At 42.4% G+C, this 23,960-nt stretch overlaps 2 protein-coding genes and 1 pseudogene across 2 annotated transcripts; all 3 read right to left on the minus strand.

The window, feature by feature from the left end:
* Nucleotides 1-1,199: 1,199 nt before the first annotated feature.
* On the minus strand, nt 1,200-6,603 carry LOC128848968 (ferritin heavy chain A-like; annotated as a pseudogene).
* Nucleotides 6,604-7,359: 756 nt separating this feature from the next.
* LOC128849051 (ferritin heavy chain A-like) lies at nt 7,360-12,284 on the minus strand. Its single transcript, XM_054049421.1, has 4 exons — nt 12,143-12,284; nt 10,248-10,394; nt 9,452-9,577; nt 7,360-7,561 (listed from the first exon to the last, which is right to left on the minus strand). The coding sequence occupies exons 1-4, from the start codon at nt 12,257-12,259 to the stop codon at nt 7,406-7,408; spliced, it is 546 nt and encodes a 181-aa protein (XP_053905396.1). The 5' UTR covers nt 12,260-12,284; the 3' UTR covers nt 7,360-7,405.
* Nucleotides 12,285-19,206: 6,922 nt separating this feature from the next.
* LOC128849053 (ferritin heavy chain A-like) lies at nt 19,207-22,700 on the minus strand. The gene is made up of 4 exons (XM_054049422.1): nt 22,141-22,700; nt 21,235-21,381; nt 20,535-20,660; nt 19,207-19,397 (listed from the first exon to the last, which is right to left on the minus strand). Exons 1-4 carry the CDS (start codon nt 22,240-22,242, stop codon nt 19,242-19,244), a joined length of 531 nt encoding a protein of 176 aa, XP_053905397.1. The 5' UTR covers nt 22,243-22,700; the 3' UTR covers nt 19,207-19,241.
* Nucleotides 22,701-23,960: the final 1,260 nt, after the last annotated feature.

Raw genomic sequence — 23,960 nt, forward strand, 5'->3', positions numbered from 1 at the left:
CACAGAACAAAGGAGCAAGATTGCACCTTTGCCTCCTGACACTTATTTACAATATTAGCCTGAAGCAGGTGAGTAGGTTCCAGCCAGAGCAGATATACATATAGTATCCAATGAGAGGATGGTCTAAGCAGGAGAGATCTCAGAGACCACCCACGTGCACAGAGATTTCCTGACTCAGGCGGAGTAGCAAGTATATGCAACAGTGAGTGGGTCTAGCCTCAAGTAACAAAACTATCTTGGTCCCATGTGCTCCCACAACCAGGGAATTTCTAAACCTAGTCACACCAATGGCACAATTCCTCAGCTGTTAGGAAGCTCAGGAGAAGAGAGGGGGCTCTGCCTCTCCTTTATCTCTCTCTCTCTCTCACACACACACACATACACACACCAGTATCCAGTTATCCCACCCCACTGTCTCAGCTAGCTAGTGATAGACTATGATTAGTAGTCATCCTCACAAGGGCCAATCATCATTCAAAGGTATTGACTGTGGAGCACCAGTCTTATAGCTATAAAGGACATGGGTAGAGGAAACACACCTATGGCAGCAGGTGACTATCCTGACTAAAGATAGTCCTTATCCCTCTTTGTGGGGCAATAATGGCCTCAAACTACATGTTAAATGGGACATGTGCCTGTTGTGGGATGCAGCTGCCATTTATGCACATAGGGGCACTTCAGTATGATTTAATATTAACACTACCAGCTGAACAAGTCTTCATCTGTAAAAAGCAACAGAGGGTCCTGGGGCACCTTTAAGACTAGCAGAAGTATTGGGAGCATAAGCTTTCATGGGTAAGAACCTCACTTCGAAGTGAGGTTCTTATCCACAAAAGCTTATGCTCCCAATACTTCTGCTAGTCTTAAAGGTGCCCCAGGACCCTCTGTTGCTTTTTACAGATGAAGACTAACACAGCTACCCATCTGATACAAGTCTTCATCTGTGACCCAGAAAGTGTGGGCTTGCAGCAAACCAGGCACAGACAACAGCCATCCATCCATAATGTGGCATACAGTCATTTCTGTCAGTCCCTGTTGCCAGGGGCTCACAACAGGGATGAGTTTAATTAGAGCACCCTGTAAGCAAAGTCAGACATGCCACAAACAAGCACCATATTTTATTCTCAGACATTGCAAATAAGGCAATACAACTATGCACTGGTAAGCCAGTACAGTGGACTGGTTCTACACCATGAAGTTCAGCTGCTCTCCCCCAGGGTGAGCTTGTCAAACAGGTACTCTCCCATGCCGTTCTGGGGCACTCCCAGGCGCTTCAGGTTGGTGACATGGTCTCCCAGCTGCTTGATGCCCTTCACCTGCTCCTCCAGATACTCAGACTCCAGGAAGTCACAAAGCTGCAGGAGGATTACAAATAGGAGTTAGAAGCACAGATTTTTAACCATTGCAGGTACTCATTAAATGGCATTATCTTGTGAGGGGACCTCAAGTTTGAGAGACGAACAAGTCTGTCATTAGAGCTCTCTTACTGTCTGCAAATAAGCCAGTCTGGATCATGTCCCTAGCAATGGGGGCTGTATGAATTTTGGAAGGTGCCCCATCAGTGCATGAGAAGCTGTCCAGCTTCCTTAAGGAGCTGCAGCACAGGGCATGACATATAGGTATATGACTACACCATATGAAAGGAGACTGGACTCTTCCTCTCCATCATCTTTATAATAGAAATATTCACCCTTCCACCACACCTTGAGAAAGGAGGCTTGGGAAATAGGTTCCAACACTTGCCTTTTGGAAGGTCTGCCCTACATAGGTCCCTCTATGGTCTATGCTGCTTCCCAAATCTACCCCAGTTGTCTTTTCTGAACCACTGTAGGGAAAGGCAGCTGTTTTCCCCTTCTTAGTCCCAGTTCACTCACATGGGGATCATTCTTTTCAGTAGCCAGGGCCTGGTTCAGAGTCTTCTCCAGCTGCAGGGCCTCCTGGCTGTTTCCCCACTCATCCCGCTCTGGCTTCTGTGCCAGGGAACAGATTCACATCCTGCAGTGAGATACTCTCGCCTTGCTTCTCAGCAACAGCATTTTCATTTACAAAGCACCAGTTTTCATTCCCTGGAAGTTGCATTTATTTCAGTTTTCTTTCCTCATTACAGGGGAAGATAATGCAGTTAGGTGCAGGGAAATAGCAAAAGAGAAGAAAAGTTTCTCCTGGCCCCTCAAGTTTGGTCAGAGCTCATGTACACCTGCCAATATTAGTCATTTGAAACTCTAGTCACTGAATAATGGCCAATGCTACACCAGCTGTTGCAGCCTAGCCTTTCAAAAGGCAATGTCCTAGGTTATTTGTTATCCTTTTCTTTTTCTGCTAACTGAGACCTCTTCCGTCACTGAGAGGCCTATGGCTGATTATGTGGAGATGACTTTTTGTGGCAAGGCCAGCATACCATGTTCTGTGCTATTCCCCTATTACTTAGCCCCTTTCCCTGGGGAGTTCAGACTAGCAGTTCCATTCTTGGATACAGAAATTCTCTCCCACCTGCATGTCCTGAAAGACAATATGCCCCCCTCGCTTGTTCTGATATGTCAGGAATGTCTCTGCATGCTCCCTTTCCTCCTGGGACGGCTCCTTCAGAACCTGGAGCATGTGCCTCAGGACAACATCATCACGGTCAAAGTAGTGGGACTGGGGAGAAGTAGAAGATATTAACAAAGACTTTTGTCATGTGATGTCAGATATCCATAGGATTTTCCTTCTAATACACAATTTTCCTTCTAATACACAAAGGGGAACTTGACTCTAAGGAGAGTTATTCCCAATTAAATTCACACAACCTAACCCATCATACTGCTGATGTTGCTACTAACATGAACCTCACACAGAAGGGCTTTTGAGTGCCTGAATTTGACAATCTTCTACACCCAACAGGTACATTCATAGCTCTCCTTGGGAAGTAAAGTATTCATCAACACAAAGAATATGCTAATTGAGTTAGTTAACTCCCCCCATAGCCAAATTATTTTGTTTTATAGAAGCTGAGATAACCTTAATTCGTTATTTAGGGGTCAAATTCCCACACATAGCTTCGCATACCTATACTCAGCATAGTTAGTTGCCATACCAGTCCAAAAGAGGATTTAATATTACTAGAGCAACCCTTTTAACTGAAATATTTAAATAGTTAAAGGGGGTCAAGGAGAAGGCCACATTTTAACATGAATCCCAGTAACTGAAGTCAGCTTTGGAACAAGAGATTCTATGAACATGAAGCTCAGTGCATTCCAGTAAGCTGTTCTTTTAACCCCAACCCAAGACATTTGGAACGGACTGCAAGAGAGCTTTCAAGAAGAAGATGATGAGGCATTTAGCAGGCTGCCAAGTGATTCTACTATTCAATGTAAAAACTGATAAGTTACATCTTTTAAAAATATAGACTAGTTATTAAGTTTTAGAGAAATGGCTGCATATGTGTCTCAAGAACACTTCTGTCTACTTCCTTTTCTCTGAAAGAAAAATAAACACTCAGCATAGACAAATAGGCACCACTGGCATACAGTTCCAGGTTCACCATACAGGTCACACCAGCCTCGCACTCAGCAGGGAAGTTCTGGTGCACCTAGGACTCTATTCCTTCATAAGATAGAAACGTTAGCAGTAAACTAAATCTTAAGCTAACGTCCAGTCAAACACTCTTATACAAGTCACCAACTCCACAAAGCCTCTGCTTCCACAGCAGGTTTTAACAGTGTTCAAAACCAGGTGTGGGTGTGGTTCACTGCTATTGCTGGCCTAAGAATCAGTAAGGACTGTGGTTGGGCTGTTTCTCAATTTCCACAGGTAACATGACATGGCCTATTACCACATTTAACACAGACGGGGGCACAAATGAGCACAGTTCAGCAGATGAATCTAATTTCTCACAAGGCTTTGTGAGCAAGGGAAGGAGTAGTAATGGGATGTTTGAAGGAATAGGTTGAGACCCTATGATGATTAGATTAGATAAAATGCTCTCAGGAGTGTCCCTCTTTCCTATGTCATCTCCAAAGGGAGGCAAGGGTCCTTTCGTTTTCTGAAATGCTGCCTAACACAGCTGCTGTTACATCAAGAACATTTGAAATGGGGAATCACCAGAGAGCAGGAGTGTTTCTAGTGGAGTCCCACAGGGCAGCTGTTTTGATCCTATGCTATCTGACATTTTGAGGAAAGACCTGGAAGAAAACATCACCGATAAAGTTTGTAGATGACATAGAAATTGTGGGAATGGTGAATAATGAAGAGCACAGGTCACTAATACAGAATGATCAAGATCTCTTGGTAAACTGGGTGCAAGCAAAAATTTATTTTAATAGGGCTAAATGCAAATGTATACATCTGGGAACAAAGAATGTAGGCCATATTTACAGGATGGGAGACTATCTTGGGAAGCAGTGACTCTGAAAAAGATTTTGGTGTCATAGCAGATAATCACCTGAACATGAACTCCCAGTGCGATGCTGTGGCCAAAAGTGCTAATGCGATCCTTGGAGGCATAAACAGGGGAATCTCAGGAAATAGTAGAGAGGTTGTTTTACCTCTGTGTTTGGCACTGGTGCAATCACTGCTGGAATACTTTGTCCAATTCTGGTGTCCATAAGTCAAGAGGGATGTTGGAAAAATTGGGGAGGGTTCAGAGAAGAGCCACATGAATCATTAAAAGCCTGCCTTATAGTGATAGACTTAAAGAGCTCAATCTATTTAGCTTTACAAAGAGAAGTTAAAAGGGTGACTTGATTACAGTGTATAAGTACCAGAGAAAGGTGTAGACATTTCTAGCAGAGAAAGGTCTGACGTGATCCAGTGGCTGGAAGTTGAAACTAGACAAATTCAGACTGGAAATAAGCTGTACATTTAACAGTGAGAGAAATTAACCATTGGAACAATTTACAAAAGGTAGTGGTGGATTTCCCTCACTGACAGTTTTTAAATCAAGATTCGATGGTTTTCTAAAAGATGTGCTCTAGGAATTATTCTGAGGAAGTCCCATGGCCCGTGTTATACAGGAGGTCAAGCTCACTGAACACAGTAGTACATTCTGGCCTTGGGATCTATGCATCTATACATCCCCTCTCTTCAGATGCCTGGAAAGGACCTTGAGGTTTGACATAGAAGAGACTGGGAAAAAGTCAAGAGCAGAAGGGACACAGTTCAGTATTAACTCTTTGGAGCAGGAGATGGGCTTTTTGTTATATTTGTACAGCACCTAGCACATTGTGAGCACAATAACAACAAACAAGAAATAAACAAAAATAGAACATGGAGAACAGGGAAAACTAGAAACTCCAGAGGCCTAAGTGGAGAGGGAAAGGACTTGATGGCAGTAAACAGCAGCACAGGCCTAGGAATATTGGCAGTGGTGGTGACAGGAACAGCAAGCAACATTTGTGGCAAGGTTAAAACCAAACCTGATGCATCCTATTGCACTTGAAAGAGTCAGTAGATAATTAGAGTGTTTTCCATTATTAAATGTCATGCTGGGGCCAGAAGATGAAATATGTGAGTGTATTTTAAAAAACAGGCAAAAGTCCCACGACCCACATGCAATGATTTCTCACATTTTTTTTCCAGTGAAAGGCAATGCCTTGCTACCTTTTTTATTCAAAACATTTTATGGGTGCACCTTCAAAATGTCATGTACTGATGGCACCTGGCCTCTGTCAGTGCAGGAGGTCTGTGTGGAAGTGAATGAATTTTAAGAAACACAGTGACCAGAGCCATTGTCCCTCTGGATGTCACACTGAGTTTTCTTCTCTGCCTTCCACTCCTAAAAAAAACCCAACCAACCAAAAACAGGTTTTAGCATGTGAGGGAAAAGCCTGATCCTGGTTCCTTCCACAATCACACCAGAGGGTAAAAATTAAAGGAATGCTCCCCACTTCCCTTGGTGATCTCATGCACAGTGGAAGTGGGTAAGTCAATTAATGAATTTCCTGAATAGCCTATAATAGAACAGTCCCTCTCAGCCAATATTCAACCAGCTTGAAGATCTGCATTCCACATTTTTATTACGGGCAAAGCTAATTCAAAGGGATCAGGATCACAATGTTGCAAAACAACATCCAAATACACCCGAGCAACCAAATTTCTGCCAAATCTGTTATTTATCACCTGCAGCTCTGCTGCTGGAGCAAAGATTCCTGGGCAGCCCAAACTGTCTTAACTAGCCTCTCCTGTGAAGGACAGTGATGGGGAAGGGTAGGGAAAGGAACAAAACTGGCAACATCTTGATTATCAGCATTGGATCAGCCCGCCCTCCCCCCACAGGTGGCACTAAACCCTTACACAATAGAAAATAGAATTTTTTTAAAAGGTTTCTTGTTACTATTTATATGTCAGTGAGTTTAGCTCTCTTCCTTCCAAGGAAATAAAAGACAAGGAAGCCATGGCATTTACCCCGTGTCAACAGTGGCCGGAACAAAGTAGCTACTACAAGCCAAGATCACTAATCTTTCATACTGATGCCTTGAACACAGTTACTCGACTATTTCTCACCACCTATATGGTGCCTTTTTAGACAGGAGAACTCAATGCTAAGAGAACATTGCAGAGATTATCTTTGAACACATTCAGCCTGGCGTGGTACCGGACTTCATTCTCAAGGAGCTCTGCAACCATGGTTCTCATAAATCCAATGCCAGAGCCCTGTCAACGGGAGGGTTACCACTGTACTTATGAAAGGTTCCTCCCTCCCTTCAACTACAGCTTTCTAGGTAGCTTCTGACAAAATAGTGTCTCTGCCCATTGCAAACTGCTGCCTGTAGAAGTCAGAACAGTCCTCTTGTGACAGGTTACCTGGAAAGCTCTATTTGAGAGGCACTAGACTACTTGCAAGGGCAAGCTAGTACAGGGCATCAATCTGCTTAATCAGAATCTTAGAGGTAAGAGATTTTCACCTACTACCTGCAGTGATGGGGTGGGGAAGGGGGGGGGGGAAAAAGAAAGAGAATCTCACTGGTGTGGAAATACTGCCTGGAGAGCCAACAGTATGGCAGACTTGAGTGGAAAATAGAGATAGGTTGGTTATTAAGTGACTATAAGAAAATAAGCTCATTTGTACGTGCAGTAGTTTCTGAACCTGTTTAGGGTAGTGGTTGAGGGATAAAACAGGAAGTGATTGAGCCTTCAACTATAATTGAGTGTTATGTTTCAGCTTCCTGCTGAAGTGGGTATAGTCAAGAAGCATATGCATGTTATTAATGTGCAGTAGTTAGAGCACTAACAGTATTTTGAGTTCTATTGCCTGTGAGTACAGCAGAACTAGACATGTAAGCCAGTTCACTACAGCACAAAGTAAGGCCAAAAAAATATCAAGTTACAACTGAAAGTCATGTTTTATTCACAATATTTAGCATTCAGTCAATTCATCTTCTCTATGCACAGAGGTGTCACCAAGCTAGGCAGTATCTCAGAGTGAAGTTCAGCAGCTCTCCCGCAGGGTGTGCATGTCAAACAGGTACTCTCCCATGCCGTTCTGGGGCACTTCTAGGCGCTTCAGGTTGGTGAGATAGTCTCCCAGCTGCTTGATAGCCCTCACCTGCTCCTCCAGGTAGTCAGACTTCAGAAAGTCACATAGCTAGAGAAAGAGGCAGTAGTTTATGAAGAACAGGTATCACCTGTTCTGCTGTACTGTCACCTGATGTTTAAGTGACAGGTGTAGAGATGACTAAAAATTGGAATTTCAGTCCTATAAAGTTTTGCTATTTCCACATTTCATCCCAACTAGTAGGCAAGGTTCCAAGGGAATAAAAAAAATAAATAGATGAGGAGGAGGAGGAGGAAAAAAAGGGAAATCAGGAGAAATCTGAAAGAAACAATATTAATGGCATAACAGTAAGCTATCATAACTAAAAAAAAAAATCAAATGTACAGATACAAAATGGGGAGTAACTGGCTAGGCAGTAGTACTGTGCTGCTGAAAAGGAATTAGTTATAGTACATGACAACCTGAATATGAGTCAATGTGTTACAGTTGTGGAAAAAGCTAATATTCTGGGGCATATTAACAGAAGTGTTGTGTGAGAGACACACAAAAGAGATAGTTGCCCTCTTTATTCAGCCCTGATTAGGCCCAAGCTGGAGTATTGTGTCCAGTTCTGAGTGCCGCACTTTAAGAAAGAAAGATATGGCTACATCGGAGAGAGTCCGGGGTAGAGCAACAAATATGATAAGAGGTTTAGAATACCTGACCTATGAAGCAAGTTTAAAAAACTGAGCATGTGTAATCTTTAGAAAAAGAGAGTGAGCAGGGATCCATAAGTCTTCAAATATGTTAAAGGCAGTTATAAAGAGGATGGTGATCAATTATCGTCCATACCTGGTAGGACAAGTAGAAACAGGCTTAATATGCAGCAAGGGAGATTTAGGTTAGGTATTAGGAAGAGCTTTCTAACTGTAAGGATAGTTAAGCCTGGGAAAAGGCTTCCAATGAGGCTGTACAATCCCCACCATTAAAGATTTTAACAACAAGTTGCACAAACATTTGTCAGAGATGGTCTAGGTTTACTTGGTCCTGCCTCTGTAGAGAGAGCTGGACTAAATGACCTCTTGAGGTCCCTTCCAGCCCTACATTTCTATAATTCTAGCTCTGGATGGAAGCCTCAAAAAATTGGAGTTTCCTAATCAGGACAAAATTCCACACCCATGCCCCCATTTCAGAAACACGCAACATCACATTTTGACTAAGTTTGACATGGAACCGATCTTCCTGAGCTGCTGTGATGTCTCATGGGAGTTGGCGTTCTGGTGCCACATGCCTCCATAAGCCTGAGAACTCAATCAGACAACATTCTATGAATGACACACCACTGTGATTCAGCCAGAGAGGAAATGGGTGTACCATGTGAGTTGTAGCATGGACAGAGCACCCTGCCAACAGAAGAGAAGAGGGACATGAGTCACCTGCAACCCCATGGCAGCTCAGGATGAGAGATTGTGTTACAATGACCCAAAAGTTAAATTGTTCAGATTCTCCCCGCCAACAGAAATCTGAAAGATATTGTTAGAAAGAGGTTTCTCCAATGGAAACTTTTCAATTTTGTAGAAACCACATTTTCCATCAAAAAATCATTGACAGTAGGTTCCGGTCTTGCTCTAATTGTGGACCAGATCCTCATTTAGTAGAAGTCACTTGTCAAACCAGCATAGTTCCATTGAGGACCTGGGCCTGTTTTTCAATGCAGGGTTGAGTGCCAAGCAGCCTGTTCATGGCCAACTACATAGGGCGAGGTATTGTGTAATTGAGCACTTGCAGTTAAAATGCCCTCCATTTTGTGAGGTTACCATTACACGGTGGAACTGCTAGTCAGGGAATCTCAAACAGATAAATGTCTTCTAGTTTGAAAGATTCTAAATAGGCCAACAGCCACTGTGGTCATATTAGAAATCTCCCACTCCCCACCCAGAAAAGGTAGCTTATGTTCCCATATACATCTCCACTTCAGTCTCAACTCCCACACATACTCACATGGGGGTCATTCTGCTCTGTAGCCAGCTTGTGCAGGTCCAGCAGGGCCTGGTTCAGAGTCTTCTCCAGCTGCAGGGCGCATTGCAGGGCCTCCAGGCTGTTCCCCCACTCATCCCGCTCGGGCTTCTGTACAAGCCCAAACAAAGTTATGTGCCCTTTAACAAATGGCCTTCTAGCTTCACTTACTGAAATCAGTGCCATCTGTAGCATGCAATACCTCTGTTTAGCAAGTGAAGCAGTGTGGCTTGGCCATCACCAAGGTGCCTCACTGGCACAGGGAGTTCATTCCCCCCTCACTGAAGCTTTCACTGGGCTTTTGTTTAACTTGTTTTCTTAGTTATTCCTATTTAAATTAATATGCCTCAATGCTGTATCAGACTGTGGTAACACCAGTTAGAGCTAAAATTTACTCAGGCTGGTGAGCTGCAAGCTTCTTGCACTGGTAGACCTGTATGACTATCAACTTGGCAGAACATTTACCTTGGTATTCTAGACCAAATACTTTCCTCAAACCACCACCTCTTTACCACAAAGATTAGCGGTTGCCAGTCACCCCTCTCCTTCAAGCAAGGGCACTAATACATCTACTTCTGAAGCCCATACCTCTTGTCAGAGAGCTAGACAAACAGGTCAGCTAGCCAACTATTTAGAGAGCTGTTACTTGAGCTCATCTGTCATATTCCTGTAGGAGTTCATCAATTACAGCCAAAAAACTATACCTAAAACAAATATTTAGACTCCTGTTTGAATGCTTAGTGCCAGAGATCTTTCTCTTGCACCCTGATTGGTTTCTCACCTTTATGTCCTGCAGGATAATACGTCCTCCTCGTCTGTTCTGGTATTTCAGGAACTTCTCTGCGTGTTCCCTTTCCTTGAGGGACTGCTCCCTCTGGAACTGGGCCACGTGCCTCAGGGCCACATCATCACGGTCAAAGTAATAGGACTGGGGAGAGGTACAGGAGATCAATGGAGGCAATTAGACCTAAAGAGGGACTATATATTCATATCATCTGTCATTGGACAAGTGTACCGCTACCTGTTTATGTGTAATAAGGTGTGTATGCAATAGACATTGTCTGAACACCAGTGTAGGAATTGCCCAACTCTATAAAACCTGTGAGCCATCTACTAGCTAGCATCAGTTACTTCAAAGGAAGGTCCAGGACCGACACATTAGGCACAGGTGATGCAATCTGCCTCCTCATGGATGTCTCATCCTAAAACTAAGAGGAGATTGGCTTAAAATATGAGGTTTTTATCCATTCCAATACTTCTGTATTACCTGTTCTAACTCTAGATATTCTTGTTATCCATATAACTATCCAATCCCTCTTTGAATATTGAAAAATGTCTTGGCCTTGACAACATCTGTGGTAATGCATCCCACAGTCTAATTACACATTGAGTGAACAAATACAGCCTTTTAACAGTTTTGAATTTGCTACCATTTGCTTTTGTTGAATTATGTCCCCCATCTCCATACAAGGACACACTGAGCTGCTCATTGAGCAGATAGCTTCATTGAGTTATCGACAATGAACACAGCCACACAATTTTAAAAGCAACTGAAACATTAAAGTGCAATAGAGGCATATATTCTTAGGTGATTAATACAATGGGAATTACAGTTACAGCCCCTTCCCTGCTACTGACTCTGCTCTGGAGCCACCTCAGATTTAGAGCTTTCTTTTCTCTACTTCCTCCTCCCCACTCAGTCCAACCACCTGCTTGGAAGCACTGTATGGCTATAGTGTAACATGGGAAATTTAGTTCTCTATTCCAGGCTCCCAGGGTGGACTACAACTCCCATGAGGCACTATGGCAGCTCAGGCAGATGCAGGTCACTGTCAAACCAACCTGAAACAAAACATTTTGAGTGTTCAGGCAAAGTGTTGCCGTGTTTCCTAATTGAAGCTTTTTGTTTTACAAAAATTTCACAATTTTATCCTGATTCAAGACAAAAAAAACAAATGTTGAAATATCAGTTTCTCCTCAGAAGAATAAAATTCTCATTTTCAAACAGGTGTGCTGCCTGGAAACTGCATACTGCTAGATAGTAACAATATACAGTTCAAATCTAATCTATAAGCTCCCTATGCCAGAATGGGGTGCTCAGTTTTGGGCTACATTTTTTCAGAAGTTATAGGAAAACTGACCTGAGTGGAGTGTAAAGCAATAAGTATATTGGGGGACTACATTAATTAAATTAGAAAGATTAGAAGGGCTGAATATCTATAGTTTGCTTTAGAGATGACCAAGATGGACTTGCCATGTCCATCTGCCCTATAGATATTTGACAAGTATAGACACCAAGTATGACAAGACAGTTAGGCTGGTGTCTTGGAGGATAGCTAGGAATTATGCACAGAAATAGACTGAATATCACAAAAGACTTTTGACAAGATTTATTAGCCTGTGCAAACCATGATTTAGGGCTTTGAAAGCTGTACAAACTAGCCACCAAATTTAAAAAGAGAAAAAGTATTATGAGAAACAATCCAGATTTAGCAGAGAGATCTAACAGGTCTTTTCCCACCCCAGTACTTTATTTATATATAAACAAACAAACAAAAAAAAAAACCACACACCATATCTAAGTTTTACACCAAACAGCTGCAGTTAAAAATATTACTCAGGAAAAGAACTTTTAGAAGTCTGTTTTAAACCATTAAACATACAGCCAGCACTCACCATAGAAAGATATACATAGCTAGCATACAGTTCCAAGTTCACCATCCGATTGATGGCAGCCATACATTCACGATGAAAGTTTTGACACAACTGAGACTCCATTACACTACTACTCATAGCTGGATCTAAATTTCACTATAAACTAACAATTTAAACACCACTGAACCCAGAGTCTGGGTTACATTCCACATCTGGCATTAATACTCTTCAAAGTAGGATGGATGTGCTTGTCATGGGCTCTCCAACCAATTGAAATTTCTCCCCTCTTCCAGGAACCAGTCAGTATTCTGGGGATGGTTTGTAACAGAATTGCCCCAGCTGAGCGGATGATTCAGTAATACAGAGCACCTGTTGTCCTGTGACTTTAGGGGTTTATTGATACTTTCTTAGAACAGCATAGTCACTACAGGAAAATCTCTGGTTTTCTTGCACTGAGTGCAAAGAAAATGGGCTAGTAATTACACCCAATTGCCCAAGGAAGAAGAGCTAGAATGGGAAGTTTGAGGGAATTATGCCTGTAATGGTATGTCTTATTGTTTCCAATACTATCTTTTGAATGGTGTCAAGGTTACTTACCTACTAGTAAAGCTGTGTGATAATCTGCCTGTTATATAGAAAGCTCTGAAGTCCTGCTTCTCCTGAACCACTCAGTTCAGGGGTCTAGATCTGGAATTTTGGATTGACCCATTCTAGAATGGAGCCAGCTGCAATGTCCAGACCCAGATCTGAACATCCTCAGAGTTCAGTTATTTTTGGATGTGGGGTTTTGGTTCAGACCCATCTCTAGTTTCTGTACATTCAGATCACCTGATGTCTGTCACAGAACAGTAATAGCGGGGATATCAGAGAGCAGTGAAATGAAATCTGAGTCAGGGACAAAGGAAAGCAGCAGAAACAATCAGGAACTGCTGAAACAGTTGTAAGAATCTGATGTACCTGACAGGAGCATCTTCAGAACACAGAGGAGTAAGAACAGTCAAGACATGGAAGGATGGGGGGAAAAATCAAACTGAAGCGAGAATAAGAAGAATGTGGGATGATGTGACATGCTAATGCATTTGTAAATATCAGGAGCTTAAGTAGAAGTGTAGTAACCACTGTGGCCATCTTGGCTCACACACTGAGGATTGAATTGGAGAACCTCCAGAACTTAAAAATTGAGCTACTACAGTTTGAGTTTAAAAACTAAAGCTTTCTCAGTGAGGCTGGAACAGACTCATATCCTCTATGAAAGGGACACTAAGGCAGACCTATAACACACACTCACCCATGGGTTACATAGCTGTGTTTGTAGTTCTTGATATTACAGATGAGTTCTTCATAGGGTACGCTCTCTTTCTGGATTTTCTGATGGTAGCTGCAGAAACATCCATGACCAATTTTCTAAGAACACCAGAAAATGGAGCTAATGGATCTATTGGAGAACGGACTCTCCAATATATTTTTGCAAAAAAGGCACCAACTCAAGGAACACTCATTTAATTTATAAAAACATGTGTATTATGCATATGATGGAGAAATTGTTCACCGGGGCACATGGTGCCATTGGATTCATTCTGCACTTGTAACTTCCTCAGCTCCCCACTATTTGATTTCCTTTCTCAGGAAATATCCCTTCACCCAATAAGTCCGGGCCTAGTTTTCAGGAACAAACTCTACAGAACTCAGTTAAACAATACAATTCAGACTTATATTTAATAGGTTATAGACTATGTAAAGTAAACAGGTGGGTGGAAAAAAACAGCTGCCTACACAACCCTCATTTCTCCCCCAACTCCTACATGTGATTTGGGCTTGCGTGATTACATAAACCTTGAGTTTATACCATCAGAGCCTCAGAACTTCCACTTCCCTGGAGTTAATCATGGACTTCCCAGAGTTCCATCATGTAAGGAATTCTCCCATATTCAGTTAATAGTACTGGTCTTTCTATTAAGAGACCGGGATGTACAAGTCACTGTAATACTATGTTTGTTGATGTACGGCTTTGATACAAGCTGTTAGCAGAGGAGTTTTTTAGTCAGTGTAGTTCTCCTCAACAGCCTAAGGTGTCTTTAAATAGCTAGTGAAGATGAGCTGAGTTTGCTTTGTATCCTGAAAGATCTAACACAACAACCTCAATATCCTTACTAAAGAGAGCACACCTGTATTCACTTACATACTTACACCATTAAGAGCTACTAATCAGAGAATACTAGCCCTAGCAAAACTTGTTATCCTCAACCAAACATCTTTACAAGAATTTTCTTTTTGTCATATGGCTACAATACATTGTACTCTCTATTTTAGAATACTAGAACCAATAAGGCCTTACCACTGACAAGTAGATATAGCTAGCATATAACTCTAGGTTCACTGATGTGAAAGTTCTCAGAGTGAAAGTTCTGATACACCTGGGAGTCCATATCTCTGTCTAAAAAAAATATAGGTATAAAATACTAACTTAGAGCCTGTTCTAACACTAATGAATGAAGAACACATCATCAGAATAAATGTAGATGCCTCTACCCTAGCACAGCAGGTACTAATACCATCCCCAACAAGGTGGGAGTGCGTCTGGCAGCTACTGCTGCCCAATGGAAATATCCTTCTTCATCAATGCCACTCAGCATTGTGGGTGGGGCTATGACAGTATTTCCATCGAGGAAAAAAGGACTCCCCTGTATAGTTAACTTGTTAAAATGATACTGCTGAGGAGAGAAGGACTGTATCAAGCAGAATGCTCTCTGGTTTCTTGTGTTTTTAATGCATTATGCATGTAATGATTACAAGTCACCTAATAAATGTGTCTGCCCACAGTGGTCTGCAATGAGGTAACTAAAATGTAGAGCTTGGGAGCGTGTTTCTTGGAGCATGCATGGTGTTTTTTGTGGTATTTCCTAGGCATCCATACAGTTCCTCTGTATGGTGGTTAGTTCTGTGAAACTTTACTTCCCTGTTACAGTGGAAGCTCTGGAGGCTCTTCTCTGTTAATTTAGCTCTCCCTACAGTAATGCCTCTTACACACTCATGCTCTGTGGTCATGGATGGTCCACAACCTGATGACAAGAGGGACAGTCTGCTGCTAGGATGTTAGCATACCAGAAAACTAGAGCAGAGATAAGTACTGGCATGACTCCTTAAATTCTCTATTAACTAGGATGATGGTGGAGGAGACAGTTAGCAAGTGGCTTTAATCTTATCCTACTACTTGCAGGAGAGGCACATCTGATATAGCTGTGATGTTAGATAATACATTGGGAGGGGCCCATAGGAGAATTTAAGGTAAGTATGGGATAGGGGGAAGGTGCCATATTAATAGCCATGACAGAAACCTTTATATACAGTTTTAATAGATACCACCCATCTGGGATATCAGGAGTTTGCTGGCACTAGCACCCAAAGACAGCGAGGAGGAAAGGGCCTTATCTTTCCAAATCTGAAAGTTCAGATCCCCATAAGTGAGCACAAGCAACAACATGCATTTATTCCAATCTGTGTCAATCACTTGAGCAAAAGCCTTTCAAGAATGTTTTCCTGGTTCCATCCATTTTTAATATGTCTTGGTTTCTGTTGGTTTACTGATTCTGTACAGGATGAGGATAGTAGATTAGCCAGGAGCCAGTGGGAATTATTTACATATATTGGCTGTATTTTTTAACCATTTCTGAAATAAGTATCTGCTTTCATGAAGTGAGTAATCTGAAGAACTAAAAAGACAAAGCTACAATATATATAATTTAGCATAACAGAGAAAAATACAGTTTGATATTAGCATATACACTAGGCAAGGTCTGGCACTTGAGCACTTTGTTCTCTGTAAGGTCCCAGAGCAGCAAACCCGTCTTGAATTTTACTAATCTGAGCAGTCCCCGTGAAAGCAATAAAAGTTCTCCTGGTAGTAAAGTTAAGCACATACGTACGCCTTTGCAGATTGGAGCCTTCATCATAACTCATTAGAAAAAAAAAATCTGTGCTTTGGAGCTGAAAGTCTCCATCTTTAGTCTTAGCCCAAAAAGTAAGTTTCCAATCTCATGGAGGGAAGAAGAGTGGAGAGTTCAAGAAAAATGCTCATTTTCTTTGTATTATGGGAAATGGAATGAAAATTTAAAAATATACATGTAATATTAAAAAAGACCCAACTTTCAGACTTGGGTGCCTCAATCTTGCAACAAGCTCCATGCAAGCAGATCCCTGCCTCTATACAAAACCTCATGGATGTCCATGGTGTTCTACATGGGTAAAAGGATTCACCAATGCAGGACTCGTTGCAGGAGTGGGAACTTAAATACATAAGTTGCCTGATATTCCAGGGTGCTGCCCATCTACAACTTCCTTTGGCATCAAGTCAACTTGAGTCATGCAAGATTGAAAAGTACACCCCTATGTTTTATAGATAATCATGGACCCAAGAAGAATTTTGCATTGTGTACACACATCCTCTTGAAACAGTTTAAACAACCTTCTGTCACCGTAGCTAGCACTGTGCTGGCTGTGGGTATACATTTAATCCAGGACCACAACACGCACAACTATGATTTGATTGAAGTTCTACTTTGAAGATTTCTTTTGAAGATACAGAATATTAACTGAACAAAGTAAATGAAACCAGAACAGCTGAAGTGTGATCTAAAGGTTAATAGCAATAAATCATGTATTATCAAGAGATCAAACACTTTTATAGAATGCGGTCTTCCCTTTCTTAAAGTCAGTAAAGGATAGGATAGAAATAATTTAATATATAGGTGAAGTGAGTATGAAAAGCTAGTATGATTCAGTAAAGTTTTACTGTCCAGTTAATAAGGTTATTCCTTAAATTAACCCAATAGTGATTTTAGGTGGAATGGGGAATTTATGCATTATCTTCCAACTTCTCCAATCCATGTCTCTTCACTCCACCCCATACTCTCAGCACATGGGGCTACAAAAAATGGATTCACTTCTACCACTAAGAACTCTATCTCTGCTTATTGCAATAATTGCACTACTGCACACCGAATGGGGAAACAAGAAAGTAGCAGCAATGAACCAGGTTTGAGAGAATGAAACAATTACACAAGGGATACTCCATGCCTGCCAAAAGCATGATCCCAAGGACAATCAGTGCAGCTATTAGCTTCCCCAGGATTATACTGAGCAAGAAGGTGCCTCTTACAGCTATGCCCTGTAGAATGTTCTCACTGCACCAAAAAAAAAAAAAAAAAAAAATTTAAAAGCCACTCTGCTTTATTTCATGAAAGCCAATGACCCCCACCCTCTAACCTAGAGAAACCCGAGGGAGTTGTTCCTGCAGAAAGGCTCCTGATCTCATCCTCCGTGCACAGCAGAAGAGAGGCCTCACATGTGGTACTGTTAATTAACAAGCTTTTATTCCAGAGAAGAAAGTATGGTTGTTCATTTAGAAGAGGGTGGAAATAGGTCTCATCCTACCCAGGAGCGCATGTAAGGATGGTGGCCTAGTGTGGAAAGAAAGTGAGGGGGTAGAGCCCTGGAGCAAGAGAGAGTCTGCCCCAGGGCAAGAATTGTAGTTCCTACTACCACAAGCCTGTGCTGCAGTTAGATGAGAGTCTCCCCCTTCTTTGAGTCAGGGTTTCTCAGTGAAAATGAGCCCCAGCCAGTGCTGGGCTTCAACAAGCTAAGCCCCATCCTGTGTGGGTTCCAGAACCATTCTCTCCTGCCAAGGCTCAGCACCTCCCTTTGCTGCTAGGCCTGTCACGTTTCCTTCTAGTGGGTGTTAGAACCCCTTTGGAGGCAATGGGTCTCAACCCACCACTCCACTGAGTCAGATTCCAAGACAAGGAACCATTGTGATCTACTCTGATGATCTGTAGATGACAAGCCCAAAAATTTCCCCCAATTCCTGCTGCATCTCTTTTTTCAGACCAAGATCCAATATCTTTTAGAAGTTGTCAGTGATTGAGAATACACCACAACCCTTGTTAAGTTGTTCAAGGGTTAGTTATGGTCACCATTAAAAGTGTACACCTTATTTCCTGTTTGAAGTTGTCTAGCTTCAGCTTTCAGCCAGTGCTGTGCCTTCTAGAGGTATTGTTCCAGCACCCACCCCTTCCTGCATTTGTCTTTTAGGGTAGGAGTAGAGCGGAGTAACAGCCACAGCTAGAAGCTGCTTCACTTTGCTGCAGGTGTCCAGTAGGTGAGGTGGTCCTACCCTAGAACACACCCTTTTAATGCATAGTTGAGCAGGGAACATAGGTTTCCACCAGCCTATCCTGGTCAGATAACTAGAGGATGTTGGAATGTTCCATCTAAAAATCAGAAGAGGGCATGTGTCCCTTCTTGGCATATAACTCGCTGTGCTATCCTAATCCAGCCCTGATACAGGGCCTCTCAAACACAGAGCGACCTACTAAACTCTGGTTTTATATGGCAGACGCCAGCTAAAGTAAGTGCTACAAGAGTCTGCAAGGAATCTTGTCTTCCCTCCCTCATCCCCAGTTGACTTTGGGTATGTTTTTTCCTGACACTCCCTTTAAGAGATCATAAGGGACAAACCCTGTATGTTTAAGGCCTCGTGATTCCTGGAAGCAGTTGGATTAGTACTAGTTCTCCGGGGGGGGGGAAGGAAGAGAAAACTCTTCCCCTTCAGCACAGCTCTCCCAAATGAATGGGAGCTCAGATTACAAATGGCAACATAGTGTCCTACATCGGTTTGGTGAATTAAGTGCACTATTTCTCCATCCCATTTTCTGCTGCCACCACTATCCGTAGCCAGTCCCACTCTTGGCATTTACATTCCTATTGCTGGCTGATCCAATGAATACTATATTTGTAGGGATTCCTCCTGAACTGTGTACAAGGAGATCTGCTGAAAGGAGTTAGATTTTAGCCAGAATGTGTGTGTAGAGGAAGACTAGCATGAATAAACTCCTCATAGGGCCACATCTGTTGCTGTATAGAATGTTAGTTGAATTTCACTGTCCCTCATTATCCTCTTGACATTATGCCCTCCCATGCTTTGTTCCAATACAGTTTAGAGGCATCCTATATATTACACATATACACAAGTGAATGCCATGTTACAGCCAAAACAGCTTTCCATTCTTCTTTATTTTGAGCTCAGGTAAGACATTCCTTCTAAACACAAGAATCTGTACTGCATTCAGCTGCTCTCCCCCAGGGTGTGCTTGTCAAACAGGTACTCTCCCATGCCATTCTGGGGCACTCCCAGGCGCTTCAGGTTGGTGACATGGTCTCCCAGCTGCTTGATGGTCTTCACCTGCTCCTCAAGGTACTCAGACTCCAGGAAGTCATAGAGCTAGGGGGAAAGACAGAAATAAAGTGAAGGTGGATTGTTCCAATCCTATAAAAATGGAGAGAATATTGACTTGAGACAAATGTGCTGAGAGACTCCATGGTCCACTGGGGGCCTGGAAAGGAAGGCAGCATGGAGCCCCCATTGGTGACCTTGCTCAAAGCTGAAGTTGGCAAAGCATGGACAAAAGAAATCAGTTCCCACCACATTTCAGGGGGGAATGTAAAGTTGCTCACTCACCAGCACCTGATCTGCAATGGACAAGCACCAAAAATGAGGTACCCACACCAGAGTTTTAACAAGCTTCATTCTACCATCAGTTAGCATGGAGGAGTATTGTAAGCAAGACATGAGAAATAATTCTTCCATTCTACTCCGTGCTGATTAGGCCTCAACTGGAGTATTGTGTTCAGCTCTGGCTCCCACATTTCAGGAAAGATGTAGACAAATTGGAGAAAGTCCAGAGAAGAGCAACAAAAATGATTAAAGGTCTAGAAAACATGACCTTTTTCATTCTGGAGAGAAGACCGAGAGGGGACAATCATTTTCAAGTACATAAAAGGTTGTTACCAGAAGGGAGAAAAATTGTTCTTAACCTCTGAGGATAGGACAAGAAGCAATGGGCTCAAATTGCAGCAAGGGAGGTTTGGGTTGGACATTAGTCACCCTGACAGTTAAGTTTCTCCTAAGCACTGGAATAAGTTGCCCTAGGGAGGTTGTGGAATCTCCATTGTCCAACCTGCTCTTAAAAAATCCCTGAACACCGGTCAGGGATGGTCTAGAATGAGACTACTTAGTCCTGCCTTGAGTGCAGGGGACTGGACTAGATGACCTCAAGGTCCCTTCCAATTCTATGATCAGTAAAGGAATTCCCATCAGTACTGCAAGTCAGGAAGGCTACTGTGAAGTCACCTCATGCACATGGCATGAAACTGCACAAGCCTTTCCCACCTAAACAGGTAAGGTAAGAGGGCAAGAGAAGAGCCAGTGGTTCAAATCTCTCTCTTCTGATCCAAACACCTGCATTTCCTTGTGCTTTATTTCTATTGTGGCAACATCTAATGACAACCAGGGAGCAGGTACCCACTGTACAAAGAGCATGCACCCATGGTCTCAATTTAAGATTTAGCTAGTACTCACATGGGGGTCATTCTTCTCAGTAGCCAGCTTGTGCAGGTCCAGCAGGGCCTGGTTCAGAGTCTTCTCCAGCTGCAGGGCACATTGCAGGGCCTCCAGGCTGTTCCCCCACTCATCCTGTTCTGGTTTCTGTCAAGGCAGACCACCATTAAAAGAAAAAAAATTAAAAAACCACCACACACGACATCCCCACCTGTCTCATTTATGAACCACAGATAGCAGGCTCCTTTTACAATACACTGCACCATTTCTGAAGATGAAACAAGCTATTTATCCTTTTTAATTCTATGAGCTACTCCATTACTTAGTGTGTCATGGGGGGGTGGGGGGGAAGAGAAGGTAAGCTAAACTCAGGGCCAAGACTACTGTAGAATGCTCTACCAATGCTGCTTACTCCTGATTTACCACCTCCCCAACTGTACTACCAGTACTCTGACACTCCCTACCTCTGCCTTCATCACCATAGTTCGCAGTGCAAGAGGTTTTACTGCAGGGGATTGGGAGCCTCAACTCCCCTCAGATTTTTTTTTTTTTTCCCAAAAACAAAAAAACCACCATGGTTTCACAAATAAAGGTTAGCAGTCCTATAGCAGAGCAAATTGACTACAAACCCATTTACAACTAGTAACATGCAGAATAAAACTCTAGAGCCAGGGTCATTCCATCAGCTGCTCGCTGGGTACTCATTGAAATATTTATTCACCTGGATATCCTGCAAGATAACTTGTCCCCCTCGCTTGTTCTGGTAGGTCAGGAACCTCTCTGCATGCTCCCTCTCCTCATGGGACTGCTCCTTGAGGAACTTTGCTACATGTCTGAGGGCTACATCATCACGATCAAAGTAGTAGGACTAGAGAGAAAGTAATGCAGAGGATTTTCCTTCCAGTGTCTCAACTCTTTGTGAGTAGTTATAGGGATTCAGACAAGATTCCTCCCCCTATATCACCACCCACTGCCCCAGAAACAGTTACAAGATTCCAAATCAGTCTGTAATAGTAATTAGCCTCCCTCACAACTCCTACAACCTATAGAAAGAGGTTAGGCCTTTAAATCTTAACAGTTACTCTACATAAAAGATAGGTGCAACAGCTGCACATGACACACTGTTGTGATACAGCACTTTGCCCTATGAGCTAAACATTGTGCTACATGTTCTGCTGACATCAAAAACTTATGTTCATTATAAAGGTGGTTTACAGCATCAATGGAGTTGTCCCATTTCCTCATCCTCTTTCATTTATCCACTACTTGCACCAAGGTTTCTTTACTGTTGATTTCAGCATTCTGGAGTTATCCAAGAATTAATAGAAGAGAAAATAGCTGCCTAGAATTCTAGAAGAGGGACAATAATAGTCCTCACCACTCATGAGTGAGGAAGGTTGCTCACAATAAGATAAACACCTTGATATGTTTTGCTGCTAAGGCAATCAGAGGTTAGTAACCTTGACATTCCAGTTGCCATTAGGTTTGAGGGAATCACATTGAGAAATATACCCTCATTTCAAAACTACCAGTACATAAGAAAACATGCTTCTCCAATAAATTATGGCTACAAGATTAGCCCTGTTTAAGGCAAAATTTTATATGATTTTAAGACAAAGCTACTCACCATAGACAGGTAGACATAGCTGGCATACAGCTTCATATTCACCATGCGGTTCACAGCAGCCTCACAGTCAGCATGGAAGTTCTGGCGCACCTGGGACTCCATTGCCTTACCTATAAGGTTTAGGTGTAAAACACCCACAAACACTTACAACTGAAAGAGACTCTCCACAACCACTATTGAAGCAAGAACTCACCCACACAAGGGTATAAAAGCCTGTCTTAGAGCACTTGGTATTAATACAGTTCTGAGAAGGACAAAAGTATGACTGACAAGCTGCTGCCATCCAATGGGAATTTCCTTTCTCACCAAGAAAACCAATCAGCACTGTGGGTGGAGCTATTACTGAATTTCTACAGGTGAAAGAGGTTATTAGCCATAAGACACACCTCAACAGTTGTTTGGAAACCCTTGGAAAGCAGGGAGCAATGGACACTCCTAGAACAGCCCAATCGGCCTGTTTCTTTATTGAGAAAAGTGTGGCTCATTAAGCATCACTTTTATAGGACTCAGCAATACCAATTTCCCATTTTGCCCTAAATGGGAAGACGGTTACAGAATGGAGAATTTGAGAGACTATTACCTGAGATCCACCCATCTTAACATTGTGTGCAATATTTTCTTAGGTCTATCAGGACCTATATATAAGTTCTTTGAGCTCAGGAAATACGGGTTGCTATTGCTTTTTATATCAAGAGCTCTGGAGTTCCCACGGTGGCATCATGATCTGTCCAAATAGCCCAAAGTCGTGTCATAGTAAATACTGCTGTAAGGACAGAAAGGGGGCATCTGAGCGAAAGGAAAAAAGATTTTCAGGGACCAGGGGAATACAAGAGGGAATCAAGGATACAGACACAAAAAGCATCTCTGGGAAAATGATAACATCATGAAGACAGGATGGGACCAATATGTAGAAAGGGGTGTGGTTTGAGGCATTTGGCTCAAGTAAGCCCAGCCTGTAGGGTTTCTTACAGGTCCATGTTGGCACTAACAGTCCAGTAGCAGAACCTACTGCCCAGATATACATCTTGAGGTAGGACTGACCTAGCTCCAAGCAACCTCATCTCCTTTTTGACTGCTGTAATGGTAGGATCGTTATTAAAAACACACTATAGTAATAATCCAATATGCAGTAGCTTACACTACTGTTAGCACAGTATTTTGGATCCTTACTCTGGAGTGCAGGGATATCTTTTTGGAAGCGGATTGCTATACCCTCCCCTAGCTAGTTATTCATGATGCTTCCTTTCCTGAAATCTTCACCTGCAGAATTCCTCATTCATCCCCAGTTACTTGCTCTTGTATGTAACGTTTGGCATTTTGAGCCGTATTCCAAGCTCAGCTACACCATTTATTTGATTTAAGTTACACTACAGATACAGTAACTGAGCTCAGATTTTTGAGCTACTGTCTGAATCCCCCAGCATCTTTTTAAAGAAACTTCACCTCAAACAGACATTTGCCTGCTGGATATTAAACAAAAAGCCAGCGATACCTTTTTGGAACTCAGAGTTGCCCCAGTGCTACCTAAGTAGCCAAAATGTGTCCTGCCTTCCATTAATTCTGGTGCCAAAAGTGGTTGCATCCAACAAGCGATGTATGCATGTACATTTTGGAAACACTTGAATGGCATAACAGAACTGGCCCTCTATTTGCTTAACTATCCAGAGTTTCACATTTCTTTACCATAACTACAGTAAAGTAATATTATAGTTAACATCCTACAGTCCACAGTCAGCATAATCGTGTGTTTTTCTGCATAGCAACAAGGCAACTTTTTGTCTATTTATCACAAAGGCAGCATTAGGATGGCTTTACATCCT

Source organism: Malaclemys terrapin, chromosome 14 (assembly GCF_027887155.1).
Source record: "Malaclemys terrapin pileata isolate rMalTer1 chromosome 14, rMalTer1.hap1, whole genome shotgun sequence".
Taxonomy (NCBI): Eukaryota; Metazoa; Chordata; order Testudines; family Emydidae; genus Malaclemys; species Malaclemys terrapin.

Excerpts from the sequence above, each read along its gene's own strand:
- LOC128849051 (XM_054049421.1), bottom strand. The coding sequence starts at position 12,259 with ATGAGTAGTAGTGTAATGGAGTCTCAGTTGTGTCAAAACTTTCATCGT. Across the intron at positions 9,578-10,247 it reads TTATCCTGCAGGACATAAAG|AAGCCCGAGCGGGATGAGTG; the intron begins GTGAGAAACCAA and ends GGGCTTGTACAG. Across the intron at positions 7,562-9,451 it reads CAGAGCAGAATGACCCCCAT|CTATGTGACTTTCTGAAGTC; the intron begins GTGAGTATGTGT and ends CTCTTTCTCTAG.
- LOC128849053 (XM_054049422.1), bottom strand. The coding sequence starts at position 22,242 with ATGGAGTCCCAGGTGCGCCAGAACTTCCATGCTGACTGTGAGGCTGCT. Across the intron at positions 21,382-22,140 it reads GCTATGTCTACCTGTCTATG|TCCTACTACTTTGATCGTGA; the intron begins GTGAGTAGCTTT and ends CTTTCTCTCTAG. Across the intron at positions 19,398-20,534 it reads CTGAGAAGAATGACCCCCAT|CTCTATGACTTCCTGGAGTC; the intron begins GTGAGTACTAGC and ends CTTTCCCCCTAG.